Source organism: Neomonachus schauinslandi, chromosome 8 (genome assembly GCF_002201575.2).
Source record: "Neomonachus schauinslandi chromosome 8, ASM220157v2, whole genome shotgun sequence".
Classification (NCBI taxonomy): domain Eukaryota; kingdom Metazoa; phylum Chordata; class Mammalia; order Carnivora; family Phocidae; genus Neomonachus; species Neomonachus schauinslandi.
This window is the reverse complement of record NC_058410.1, coordinates 18,838,257-18,852,920: the sequence shown is the minus strand read 5'-3', so window position 1 is coordinate 18,852,920 and position 14,664 is coordinate 18,838,257. Positions and strand designations below refer to the sequence as shown.

The following is a 14,664-nucleotide window of genomic DNA, read 5'->3' as shown; positions in this document are numbered from 1 at the left end:
AGATTTCAATTGTGACAGCAAATGGGAAGAAATGGACATACATGAATACAATTTTGGAATGTAATCAACAGAACTGAGGCCAATTTTTTTGTGGCTGGGTGGTTTATAGGAATGGGAAGCAGGGCATAGTAAAAGATAAGAAATCAGATGTGACTTGGAGGTTTATATGATTTATTAAGTTGTTTTATAATTAACCAGCTCTTTTAAACAACTTATCAAGGTAGTTTACAGGTGTTTGAGTAAGCACAGGTTTTTGCTGCTCAGGGACACAGCAAGTAAGAAGTAAAATGACATCTAGTGGTGAAATCAGGTGATCTTCTAAACATCCTTTAATTTACATATGCTTTATAAAAATCATAGCAAGTGCCTTATTACTTGATTTGATTTAGAAAAAGATTAGTCTAGGATTACAGATGAATAAATTGCCTTTCTGGAATGTAAGCAATAATTGGTGACATAATTTTAAAAATCTGAGTTGAAATCAGATTATGCCTATCAAAAGGACTCATTAATTTCCAAGCAAGATTCATGAAGAAAGATCACTGTAAAAACTGCAACATTTGACTTACAGAGATAATAAAACTACTCTGTTACCATCCTTGTAGGGGGTGGGAAAAAAGTTGACTTACAAAGAAATAAAAATCAGACTGACTTTAAACTTTATTACAAGTTTAAATACTGGACATAAGAGAGGAACATAGAAGACTATTGAGAAAGACAAAAGCTAAGAATTTTGTACCTAGCCAGGTTTTTTGCATGATATATAAGCTCAGACTTGTAAAGATATACCACCCAATGCCTTTCCTTAAAAATTGTTCTAGCTACTGAAAGATTGGTGGTGAATATTGGAATAAGTTAAATTGAGTTATAGCTGAATAATTGTTTACTTCATGAAGCAAAATGCATATAAAAAATAACTTCTGAAAATAAATGTAAAATGTAAATGTAATAAATGTAAAATTTGTGTCTGTAATCTCAAATTTTATCAGTCTGACACTCCCATTAGAGCTTTGGGTAGTAGAAGGAGAATAAAGGCCTGATGCTGGCCTTCAGAGCAACCATTTAAATTCTTTACTGAAAGCTCACATATTTCTGAACAGATTGAAATAGTGGTTGAAATTCTGTGTTCCTTGTACAGTGTGAGGGACTACTTTTCAGATTTAGGCCTCCTTTTTTCCTACCTTTCTTTTTTTCGTGCCTTCCCCCATGTTCAAGGAGCCCAGTGACCAGCTACACTATGTCAAAAATCTTAACACGTGTTCTTCAAAAATATATTTCTAAAATTATGTATATTAGTACACATATATTTAAATATGAGGGTTTTTGTCATTGTTTTGCATACAGTGGAATTATATTAATCTTTTTTGTATTTTTTTAATTTACTCTCCTTGAGGAAAGTCCCTTCATGTCATCTGGCATAGCTCTAATTCCTTCATTTTAATGGTCGTGTAATAGCCAGTTCTGTTCCTAGTTTTTCACAAAGTATTCAGCCATTCCAACATAAAGAGCAGTCACTTTATTTTCAGTTCTTGATCACTATAAGTTACGCTCTCTACCATCTTGTACATATTTGATAGGCCAATGCCTTTTGTTTCTACGGAATAAATGCTTAGGAGTAGAATTGCTCTTCCTAAGAATTAAAGTTTCAAATATTTCTATTTTTAATTAGTGTTTTCAGACTGCCTTCCAAAGAGACTGTACCCTTTGCACATTTCTTTCAGTTATGTATGAGTACCTCTTTGACAACAATCCCGCCAGCAGTAGGTATTAAAGCTCATTTTACTTTCTGTATTTTACTTTTTTTTTTTTAAACTTCCTTTTTTCTCAAGGTTTCAAAGTTGACCAGAGATGAATGACTGGGGCTTTCTTCTTTCTCAGGTATTTTCTGGGCATGCACATGACCTTGCATGTGTGTGCAACCTTTTAGTCCTGGAGTGTGTTCAGTTTTTCAGGATTTTCTTTTAATTCTTGCCCAGGCTCTTATTTGACTCACCTGAAACCACAGCCTTAGGCAGCTGTGATATTATTTCTGTGATGCCCTGGAAGTGGAAGGCCTTCTGTACCTCTGAGCTGATATCTGTGTCAAATGAAATTGCCACAGCACCCTGGGAATAGAGGTTTCCAGGGAGCTGCGCTGGGACAAAATATTGATTGTGGTTTAGGGAAGCTGGTTTTAACGGAATTCGCAAAAAAAAAAAATTCAGCCCTCTTTGTTGCTGATACTATTGCATATTCATGTCTACCTAGCCACCTAGCTGGGGAGTGAGGAGGATGGGAATAACCCTCATCAGAATGTTCTAGTCCTCCCTGTCTTACCAAGGTTCAGTCATTTCTATTGGGTAGACAATGTTCCACTTGTTTTGTGGCTTCAGTTTATTTCCAGAGTTCTGAAGTGATTAACTTTAGTTGTTTTGCTAGTATTTCCATTTTTGTGGGAGACAGAGGTCCTTACTTTTTTCTGGAAATCCATTTCCTTTCCTAGTTTCCTTCACTATTTATAGGTCGTGAGTCTACCATGTGAACTCCAAAGTCATTCTGTGCAAATCCGAGAAAAGCTGTTGGAATTCTAATTACATTAAATTTATGAATTAATTTTAGAAGAATTGACATTTTAGGATTTTAAGTTTTCTTGACTGGAAACATGATTAAGACCAATGAAGACTTAATTATTTAAATGTATACTTCTGTGTAGTGTTAAAATTTTTCTAAGAATTCAGTCATAAATGACACTAGGAAAGATGTTTCTAACATATGATGGATACAGTATTAATGACCTTTGAATATAAAATTTATTTTTAAATGTAGAGAAGATAACATACAAGCGTAGGTAAAGGACATAAGCTATTTTTAAAAGAAGACATACAGATGACCAGAAAGTCGAAGAATATTGTTAAGAGATTAAAACAATACAAATTAAAATTAGATACCCTTTCCACTTAAAAACAACAAAAAAATAGCACTGTTTGGGAAGAATATGGCAAACTGTGGTCTTAAACAGCTAATGGAAGTATGAATTGGTACAACCTCTTTGGAAGACAGTTTGACCCAGATATTCCTTTTCCTAAGAATTAATCCTAAGGAAAAATCATTAATTTACTCACTTATTAAATAGTTACTGAGTGCCCACTGATATGTCAAACAGTGTTTGTCACCAGGGATACATCAACAGAAAGCACATATACACTTAAAAATGAAATTTTAAACAAAAGTTTATTAGAATGAACTAGGTGTATTATGGAGGGAAAAAGCTGGGAAAGAAGTATTGGGATAGGGGCATGTGACTGGGATCTCCAAAAATAATATATTAATGTTGAGAATGATTAATCTCTAAAAATGAAGATATGTTTTATTTTCTTTATATTTTTCTGAGGTGTTTCTACAATGAACATGTAGAATAGCAGAAATCAAACTTTTTTTAAAATAATAAAATTCTTTATGAGTTTCTGACATTTTGTAGAGTTTGGTTTATTTTAGCGGTCTTTTTGGACATTACAATGAATGGATTTTACTTTAGGAGAATAATATAAATGAAGTTATTAGCATAGGGTTTAATTTTGCAACTGTAACACTTGGGTGAAAAACCTGATTTAGATTTGTTTTCCTCAAATCTAGCTATTTTAAAACTTGAATTCATTTAGAAAATTATAATTCTGCTTGCTTATCTGCAATTAAGAACATTGGGAAGGCTATAAATTTCTTTTACAAGAATTTTGTCACATAAAGGTCATTACTAAGTTACTCATTTACTTTTCAGCACTGAATTTCAAACAGTAGATTTACTTGATTATTTTAAACATTTTATATTAAATACTTCTTTCAAAATATTTTTTAAATGTTTCATGGTGTATTTCATTGTATTTTACTTTCATTTTATATATAAACTTATCAATATAAGAATTTAGAGTAACTTAGAATTTTAGAATTTAATGCAGGAAAATATATTTTAGGAAAACAATTAAAGGATGGGAAGAAGCCAGAACCGTGCAAACCTATCCTGAAGGTGGAATTCAAAACGACTAGATCTGGGTAAGATTTTACTTCATTGCCGATATTCATTGTATATAATTACTCAAATAGCACTAAAGGCTGTTTTATCATTATATTGTAAAGCCTACTTTAGAATGGTCTAGCTCAGTCTTAAATTTTATGCATTCTTTATTTAACAAAATAACTAAAATTGGTAAGTTTAGGATAAAGTATTTCTTTGTATTCTCTTTGTCTTAGTAGTTTTATAATGTGTCTTGGAAAGTTTGAATAATCTTTCTTATCAAATGTTATACATTCTGTTAGATTAGTCTTCAGTAACAGTGGTGTTTATTCACTCCTGAAAATTGTGGAATAAGCAGTGAAAAAATATTTAAAACTTAACCTATTTATGCTATATATTTTAATTATGAAAGTTAGCTGTATTCTTCAAAAATTAAATCTCCTAAGAATATTTGGCAATTACAAAAATACATACAGTTTAATATTAAAGGAAATTTGTCAGTTGTATTTTATATTTTTTATATGCACCAAATATTTAAAAATATAATAAAGGAAAAAAACTGTAAATGTTTCTTTGAAAATGCCACATTTCATTAACCCCTAAAAGAAGCCTTTTATTTGTGTTCTAGTTCCCTGGGAAAAGTGTGTGGTTTTATTTACTATAGCTGTGTAAGAGAGTGAATTTATGTAGTGTATTTAGTGCATCGGTTCCCAGATTGTGGTCTTTGGGCCAGCAGCATTAGCTGAGAACCTGTTAGAAATGCAAATTCTCGGACTCCACCCCAGACCTTCTGAATCAGACACTCTTATCTGTGGCTGGAGCCAACCCAATCTGTGTTTTAATTAGACCCACAAGAGATTCTGACGCATGGAAATTTAGAACCACTGATACATGTTTTTATATACCAGTTTATGACCACTGGTTGTTATAAATGGCCCACTTCCCTTTGTAATTTGCCCTTCTAATCATAATCCTTTCAGCCCTTTTCTCATTTGAGAAAAGACAGTAGGCTGAAGAATTGTTAAGATTGCTATTACTTGTCCTTGATCCTCATTAGCCTTCCTCTGGGTTTCAGAAGATATATTGTGTTCCGAAAAGAGGTTGAATGAACTCCAAAAGGAGTGGCATCTGTTTAATTGACTGTGGCACCCTCACTTTGTGACCTTTGGCATAGAGTTATTTGATGTCTTTGTGCTTCAGTTTCCTCACTACGACATGAATATGATATAATAGGTCAGAAGGTCATTGTTATGATTTAAGTGAGACAGTCATGTATTGAAAACATTTTACAGAGTCCCGGGTACATAATAAACTTTCTATAAGTAGCTGCTCTTATTGTTTCTAGGAAACTTCCTACTACCAATTGATTTTTTTGCCATAATTTGTCGTATGGCAAAGGAATGTAAGTAGGAAAAGCAATGACAGCAAAAAAAAAAAAAAAAGCGTGTGTGGGGAACCAGAAAAAAACCTGTTTCTAGCTTATATGAATTCAGGTGAATCATCATCAAATGAATTGTCTAAACATTTAAATTAACAGTGTTTATTGTCTTCTGAATTATCTATTCATTTTAACAAATACTCGTTGGCAACAAAGATAAAAGTCCAAGGAAGATTTTTTTTTTTTCCTCTCTGTGCTTTACCTATTCCTGTTTTCAGTTCTTATAAATGGTAATACTTATGTTTTCAGTTTCTTCAGGATGGCAGCAATATTTTTTCTTCTGTAAGATCAGACATGAAAAAAAAAAGTCTAGCTCTTTTGCATGCATTTGTAGATACCTTTAAATAGATCGATAGGATCACTCTCTGAGAACAGTCTTCACCAGCTTTCCAATTTCTTTTTCACCTGGGTTAGGACATGCAGTAAATTAAAAGGTTCTTTTTTCACCATGGCATCTTTCCTTGAGACAGTTCCCTAGAATTCCCAGTGTGTAGCCAGCATTGAGAACTACTGCACTCCCCATTGCACCTGCAGCAGAATCACCCTCTATTAAATAAGCCAGTCAACTCTCACCCTTTCCTGTTCCTAGCAAGTATCTTGGGCAGGTGCCAGCTAAAGGCATTCAGGTTAGCAGTAGGTAATGTTAGCAAATTGCCAGATTTTATTAGCAGAGCTTTTCTTCCCTCCTCAAGATCTTCTGCATTTTCTTCTTTTTACCTAGAAATCATTCTAGGCAGAAAGATTCTCTTCCATCCTTTATAGCTTAACAGTAATATCCCTGCTTTGAGGATGTTTTGGCCATGTTGTCCAGGTTGGGTCCCCAGTAATATAGTCTCAAAGTATGCTATATATTTCCCTTCTAGAATTTGTACTTGTCATTAATAATGAAATTATGTGTTTAATGCATGCCTTCCTCTTTAAATATTAGCTCAGTGAAAGCTTGGGACATACCTGTTTCACTTCTACTTGTCCTAGCATAGTTACTGAATGTAAGGAAGAAGAACATAGGATAGTAATTCCCACTTAATTTAAGTTGTTGTAAAGACCTGAAAGAGAAGTATAATGTGTTTGGCATGTGGTAGATGTTTGGTAAATTATAGTCCTTTTTTCCTCTACTTCTACATTTTTCATTTCGCTAGTAGACTGCGTAAGAAGTTACAGGTGGGGCAAAATTTTCAACAAGAATCAATTCAGGGTAGGTTCAAGTTTTCAAACAGATATTCACTTGAACTCCTTAGAGTTTTACATTATAGAGCATTGGAAGTTTGTTTTTTTTTTTTTTTTTTTTTTTTAAGATTTTACTCATTTTATTTGAGAGAGAGAACATGCCAAGCAGGGGAGGGGCAGAGGTAGAGGGAGAGAATCTTTTTTTTTTTTTTAAGATTTTATTTATTTATTTGACAGAGATAGACACAGCGAGAGAGGGAACACAAGCAAGGGGAGTGGGAGAGGGAGAAGCAGGCTCCCCGCAGAGCAGGGAGCCCTATGTGGGACTCGATCCCAGGACCCTGGGATCACGACCCAAGCCGAAGGCAGTCGCTTAACCGACTGAGCCACCCAGGCGCCCCGAGGGAGAGAATCTTAAGCAGACTCTGCACTGAGCAGAGGGCCCATGATCCTGAGATCATGGTCTGAGCCAAAACCAAGAGTCGGACACTCAACTGACTGAGCCACCCAGGCACCCCCGAAGTTAGTGTCTTTTAAGAAATGGACTACCATTCAAAGAATTACCAGTTTCGGGGGGGAACATCTCTGTTTGGGAACCTAAAAGTGAATATTATCGTAGTTAAAAATGACAGTTGAGTCACACTTGGAGAACCATGTCCAAGAGATAAATACTCCCTTTCCTTATAACACATACTATGGCAAACTATTTGTGTATAGGGCCAGAGAATAAATATTTCAGGCTTTTTGCAAGCTGTACAGGTCTCAATTGGCAGCTATCCAGCTCTGCTATTGTAGCCCAGAAGCAGCTATAGACAACTCATAAATGAAAGAATGCAGTTGTGTTCTAATAAAACCTTTTCTACAGACACTGAAATTTGAATTTCCTTTAATTTTCATGTGTCATGAAATATTCTGTTGTGTATTTTTTTCAGCTATTTAGAAATGTAAAAATCATTTTTAGTTTGCAGGCCATACTATACAAAAACAGGCAGCAGGCCCTAGTTTGCTGACCCCACCCTTGATATGCAGACATGGACATACATAATATATTTAAGTTTATCTGTAAGCAGATTTGCTCCCCCCAACTGTGGTGCCTGAATTTGTTTTCAACTAGTTTAGTAGATGATTTCTTTAATGTCATGTGTGTACTAAAAGCTGTAGGTGGATTGCCTGTATAAGAATATGAAAAAGACACAGGGGTGCCTGGGTGGCTCAGTCAGCTAAGCGTCTGACTCTTGATTTTGGCTCAGGTCATGATCTTGGGGTCGTGAGATTGAGCCCCACATTGGGCTCCACACAGGATGATTCCCTTTCTCCCCTCCCTCAGCCCCTCCCCTGCTGACATGCACACACTCTCTCTCTCTCAAAAAAAAAAAAAAAAAGACTAATAAAAACTCAGAGTATATTTGTGATATTCTGGTTCTGAAAATATCTAAGTCTATTTCAGTAACATCCACAAACTTGCTACCACTGAGTTTCCCCCACTGCTACAAGAAGTATATCCAATGAGAGAATCCTAACTCTGAAGCTCAGAAACAAACTCCCTCGTGCAAAGATTTTTTTTCCCAGAATACAGGCTTGCTCTCGTATATTTTTTCCTTCTCAACTATAGATTTTTCTTAAGTAACTGTGTCTGTGTAATAATCCATAATAACACTTACACTGTGCTATGTGCCAGACACTATTCTAAGTGCTTTATACATCTTAATTTATTTAATCTTAGCAACCAGTCTCTGAGGCAGGTATTATTACCTTTGTCTTATAGATGAGGACACTGAAATGGAGACATTTAGTAACTTGCCCAAAGTCATACAAGTCATAAGAGGAAGACCCCAGATTTAATTAAGTCTGTACTCTTAATCACTTTACTTCCTTTTTAATGAAACCTGCTCTCTATTCACATTAACCACCAATCCCCAAGATCATATTCATACCTGTAGATCTCCCAGCAGCAATTGCTCTACTAAACGATCTGATAAAACTGTGATGAAGAAACTCACCTTCAATTTAGTCACAGATATGTTGACCATTGAGAAAATGTTTTAGAATCTAGTCTTTACATTAATAAATATGTTTATATTATCATCTTCTATCATGCATGGAGCTTTCTCTTTTTATTTTCTTACCACCAGTATATTAGAGTCGACAAATGTTCCATATTTATTCTCTCTCCATCCCAATTCATGGTAAGCCATGGCAACCAGAAGAGAGACTCATTCAGATGGCATGCCCACTTTCAGAAACAAAAGTAGTTCCCTTTTGTATTGTCTTAACAATTCTTATAGCCTTGCTTGAGATGAAACTAGCTTCTTGTCTTTTGAGCTCAAGACTGTTACTTAGATGGTTTGGCTTCCAGGCACCAAGAAGAAAAAAACTAGATGAACATCCGTTATTTGCCTTTTATAAGCCAGGTATTCTGCTATGCCGTTTGAATGCATTACCTTCCATAATTCTAACAACACTGTGAAATAGGCACTTTTATCATCTCCATTTAGGGATATGAATAATAAGTCTTAGCTTAAGTTAACTTGTCTTACAAAGTAGCAGAGCTGGAATTTGAGCTCAGGTTGACTCCAGAGATGGAGTTGTTTATCAGTACACTGAACACTGTCATGATTAAGATGGGTTAGGATAGAATCGTCCTAATGATTCACAAGTCACTCAGTTTGCCAAGACCTGATTTCTTTTCTTTTTTTTTTAAGCAATCTCTACACCCAGTGTAGGGCTCAAGCTCACAAGCCTGAGATCAAGAGTCACATGTCTACCAACTGAGCCAGCCAGGTGCCCCGATTTCTCTTTTAAATTTGCTAGTTTAGGGTGCCTGGGTGGCTCAGTTGGTTGGGCGACTGCCTTCAGCTCAGGTCATGATCCCGGAGTCCCTGGATCGAGTCCCGCATCGGGCTCCCTGCTCGGTGGGGAGTCTGCTTCTCCCTCTGACCCTCCCCCCTCTCATGTGCTCTCTCTCATTCTCTCTCACACAAATAAAAAAATAAAATCTTTAAAAAAAAATAAATAAATAAATTTGCTAGTTTATCAGATCATCTTCATAAATTTAACATTAAAATCATACTCAGTAAAGTAATCATATTAATGTGAACTGAGAGGAGATTCTCTCTGTGTCTCTCTAATAGGATGGATAACTTACTGTAAGTAACCCTAGCTACTTAGAGGACTGGAGAGCTTCATATATCACTTTTAGGCTACAAATTTAATTTGTTGAAGTCCAGGTTTAGGTTTTATGGTATCCCCTTGTGGTCATGGCACTTGATCTTAACATTGTTTAGGAAAAATCCATAAGTGGATTTATAATTAATTGTATCTAATGAGAAAAGACATCTTTGAGCCCACAGACTCTCAAAATTTCATATTTCTCATTAGATAATATTTCCTGTTCTCATGTTACTTTTCCCATGTTGGTGAGAAAGTTTCGATCTTAAGTTGGCTAATTCTCATTTTATCACTGTCCTCAGAGGCATTCTTATGACCCACTCCAGATTTATCTGTATTATCTTCAGTTTCTCAAAACAAGAACACTTTCCCCTAGTCTTAATCTCCAAACCTCATACCTAACTAAAATAAATTACCATTCATTGGGGCACCTGGGTGGCTCAGTAAATTAGTTTTTTTTTTTTAGGATTTTATTTATTTATTAGAGAGAGAGAGCACAAGTGGGAGGCAGAGGGAGAGGGAGAAGCAGACTCCCTAATGAACAGAGAGCCCCACATGGGGCTCAAACCCAGGACCCTGAGATCATGACCTGAGCCAAAGCAGAGGCTTAACTGACTGAGCCACCCAGGCGCCCCCCCAAATTAGTTTTTAACTCATTATTGTTAAGTTAAAACTGATACCACTTATTAAGTCTGCTGATAAACAAATACATTTTTACATCACTGGCAAGTTTTACTTGTTAACTTTGTATGAAAGTAAACCTGTATTAAGCCCTTAAAGTACATTTAACCAGTGGTGGTTGCCAAAATGAAGGTGAAGTTCCTTAAGTATAAGAAAAAGGAGTGCATTCAGAATCGTTCCGACAGCTCAGAATCCTTTATACAGCTGAGGCTCTCAGCACTGGTATTTTATTTTGAAAAACACAAAAATGAAGGTGTAGAAAAAGGAGGACTAGCAGATTTTGAACAGAAAAAAAAAACAAAAACAACACTCCCAGGATACATCCTTGAAGTGTTTATAGGAGAGAGTAAGTAAGCCTTGTTTGCTGCTATAGAAAGATTGGTTAGAGGGGCGCCTGGGTGGCTCAGTCGGTTGAGCGACTGCCTTCGGCTCAGGTCGTGATCCTGGAGTCCCGGGATCGAGTCCCGCATCGGGCTCCCTGCTCGGCGGGGAGTCTGCTTCTCCCTCTGACCCTCCCCCCTCTCATGTGCTCTCTCTCTCTCAAATAAATAAATAAAATCTTTAAAAAAAAAAAAAAAGAGGGCGCCTGGGTGGCTCAGTTGGTTAAGCGACTGCCTTCGGCTCAGGTCACGATCCTGGAGTCCCGGGATCGAGTCCCGCATCGGGCTCCCTGCTCGGCGGGGGGGTCTGCTTCTCCCTCTGACCCTCCCCCCTTTCATGTGCTCTGTCTCCCATTCTCTCTCTCTCAAATAAATAAATAAAATCTTTAAAAAAAAAAGAAAGAAAGAAAGATTGGTTAGAATAATAACAGAAGAAAGATTAGAAGATACTCATTGTAAGGAGGATTAATTTGTAAGAGTATTTTATTAGCATTGTTTCAAACATGAGCCAGGATGTAGGGACATTAAAAGAAGTAAAAAGAAGTGGGTGGATTAACAGAAAATGCTGGTTTATTTATTTTTTTTAAATACTGGTTTAGAACATGTGTTTAGTGTATTCAGCAGTAGATGTAAGTAGCATTTACATTTCATCAGGAAGAGTAAGACACAGTTTTGTAACTTGGGGAAAATCTCCATATGACAAATGCAGAAAAGAAAGAACTGTTGGAATAGGATACACTGAAAGTGAAAAGGAAATAATTTGGGCAGAAAGTTTTAGAGTGAATTTCTCAGGATGAATTCAAAGTACAGGTGAAGAAGATAATTTTCTGTCTTAATACTAAAAGTATTATTACATGATTATATGATCTGGATTCTTCTGAAATTTTTTGGCTACAGAACTAAAGGTCTTAGGATTAAGATAAGTTTTGGGTTCTGAAATGGAACACTGAAATCAGTAAAGTAGCTGATGAGTAAAAAGTGCAGGTAGAGAGGGGTATGCTGGCCAAAGGATGGAGTGAAGCTGGAGGAATCAAATGATGGAAGATAAGACTTTTTGGCCCCTCCTGTGGGGATCAGCACAGTTAAGCACTTGGTAAAAGCTTGCTGAATGGATGAATCATAATAATATTCCAACTTAATTTGTGTAGCAATTCTTGAGTTGTCTAGGAAGCAGAAAATTCTTCAGCATAAGCTACATTTTATATTACATTGTAATACCAAAAATATTAGTGATAGATAAAGAAATGACGTTAAAAATTGGTGAACTATTTCCATGGTATTTCAGAGGACAAATGTGGTTTTTTAAAAAAGTATAATTAGTCACAATTGTTAATATTAATTTCATTTTTTTAAGATTTTATTTTTAAGTAACCTTTATGCCAAATGTGGAGCTCAAGCTCACAACCCCAAAATCAAGAGTCACATGATCTTCTGACTGAGAGATCCAGGCGCCTCTATTAATTTCATTTTTTAACCACTATTATCTTCTTCTCTAGAGTGTTTTTGGAAGTACCTAGGTTTGTATTTTGGTTTTTTTTTTTTTTTTAGTTATAACATTAAATAAAATCTTCACAAAAGAAGCATATTACCTTTCTAAAGGTAATATCACTATTCTAAAACAATTTTTTTTCTTTTGTTCATTTTCCCTCAATCTTTTTTCAGATACGTGTCCATTTTCACTTAATTATATTCTTAGAGTATATTCAGTCTGGTGAGTTTTTTTTTCCTACTTAACATGTCTAAAGGATTACTAGTTTTTACCCATTTTTGTAAATAATTTTAAAGGCTATGTACTTTACTCAGACATTCTTCCCTTTTGCTGAACATTTTGTTTTTGATATTATAATCAGGTTTCTCATATTACAGATAAAAATATAGTAGTGAACAGATTCTCTTTCTTGATGTTATAGATAATTCAACAGAAGATTTTTTACCATTGTAGTATTTCTTTACAGTAAATTTCCAATGGTGAAATTTTGAGGATAAAAGATTTTTATGAATCTTGACAAGTTCCCACATTGCTTCTTGAAAGTATCTGTGTATACTTTAAAGAACTGAGTATGAACTATAACAGTTTCATCAGTCTCATCAATGGGAGATGTTTTTGTTTTATTAATTTCCTACCTTAAAAGTAAGCATTTATGCTTTGGAATCATCTTAAATTTTGTCACCACACTGTGAACTCCTAAATGACAACTGTTATAATAGAAAAGGCAACCTGCTGTGGTAATAGGGATCTGAAGTGAAATTTGTTTCCATCTGCATATAAAGTGGTGTTTCATAAAAATTTTACAACTTAATTTTTTTTTTTTTTTTTAAGATTTTATTTATTTATTTGAGAGAGAGAGACTGAGAGAGAGAGAGCATGAGAGGGGGGAGGGTTGGGAGGGTCAGAGGGAGAAGCAGACTCCCCGCCGAGCAGGGAGCCCGATGCGGGACTCGATCCAGGGACTCCAGGATCATGACCTGAGCCGAAGGCAGTCGCCCAACCAACTGAGCCACCCAGGCGCCCACAACTTAATTTTTTGCAAGCGGTCATCCAGCTGAGCTTTTATGTTTTGGCAGGGACCAAAATTATTTACATGCTTGTCCATGCTCCTGTATCTAGAAACTGATGAATTTCACAAAGTTGGTATATTAATGGTTGAGATTTGGTAGCATCTTCCATTTCTGAAATCCTAAAATAGAATTTAAAACCTTATAGTTTTTTTTTAATCTAGTAGTTTTTGATGTGTATTATTTATAAAAAGGCACAGCTTCATTTCAAACCTAATTGTTTCCAAAATTGTCCCTTACTTGTTAAGGCTATTCAGATAACCCTTTCTGACACTGCCTCTGGTGTATTGCTCCTACTTTTTCTGCTGCTAAAGTTCATTCTGAGCTTTTCTATAGTTTCTTCTTTTAGAGCCATCCCTTCTTCATCATCTAAATTGGTTCTCTGTTGCATTCTTAAAGCTTTATGGCTTGTTCAGACTAATCTAAGGGTAGTTTTCCATCATTATTCATCCTCATCTTTTTTTTTACGTGCGTTTAAAATGCATCTACTTATGATCTGTATATGGACTGAATATCTTAGTAATGGTTCACTAATTGTTCTAGTACGGGCTGCTTATAATATATATTGATACCAGCTTATATGCTTCAGGTTATGTTTTTCTAGAGGACAGGGATCAAATCCATGTAAGACCTTGTCTGCAGTAAATGATTTTGAAAACTGCAATGTTCTTTCACAGATAAGCTTTGAAATCATACTTGTAACACTGTGAACTTCATATATAGTTCATTTAATTACAGATTCCACATGACAAAGACTGCATTGAAGATTTTAGATTTCTTTTTGAAAAAATGCCTAATTGTTACATAAATTCATTTGTATTGATACTAGAAAAAAAAAAAAGTAATGGACTAATACAAATTGCTGTGGGGCCTTATAAATCTCATGCATCCTAACCATCCTGGATTGTGAAACTGTAATACATTGAAACCCCAAAGCATAATTTTTCTGGGATTTGTATGGTTAGGTTAGGTCTACCAAATTCTGTACCTTTATCTCATTGACTTACCATGTTGATGCTTAATGTTTATTTTGCTTTCCAGTTTAATGTCAGCTCTAGAATGGATGCTTTGCCCTGGAAAGCACAGGTAGAGAAGAGCTGTGTTGCCCCAGACATGACAACTTCATTATAATAGCTTTTGTTATGACTATCAGCCTTTATTGGTTACAAGAGAGTATTATAATTCTTCTAAAGTTATTAAGATTCATGAAATGTTCAGGTTATAGGGGCACTTAACAAGTTTCTGTCTTCAAGGTTGGGAAGGTGTTCTAAGATATTTTTTTCCCT

General features: G+C 35.4%; 1 protein-coding gene across 5 annotated transcripts in view; it reads left to right on the top strand.

The window, feature by feature from the left end:
• The window catches only part of STXBP5 (syntaxin binding protein 5), a 184,231-nt gene that overhangs the window by 85,744 nt on the left and 83,823 nt on the right, over nt 1-14,664 (top strand). For all 5 annotated transcript variants that reach the window (XM_021693538.2, XM_021693537.2, XM_021693536.2 and 2 more), the window contains exon 9: nt 3,948-4,026. In XM_021693538.2, coding sequence (XP_021549213.1) covers nt 3,948-4,026 — 79 coding nt within the window. The remainder of the gene's footprint in view (nt 1-3,947; nt 4,027-14,664) is intronic.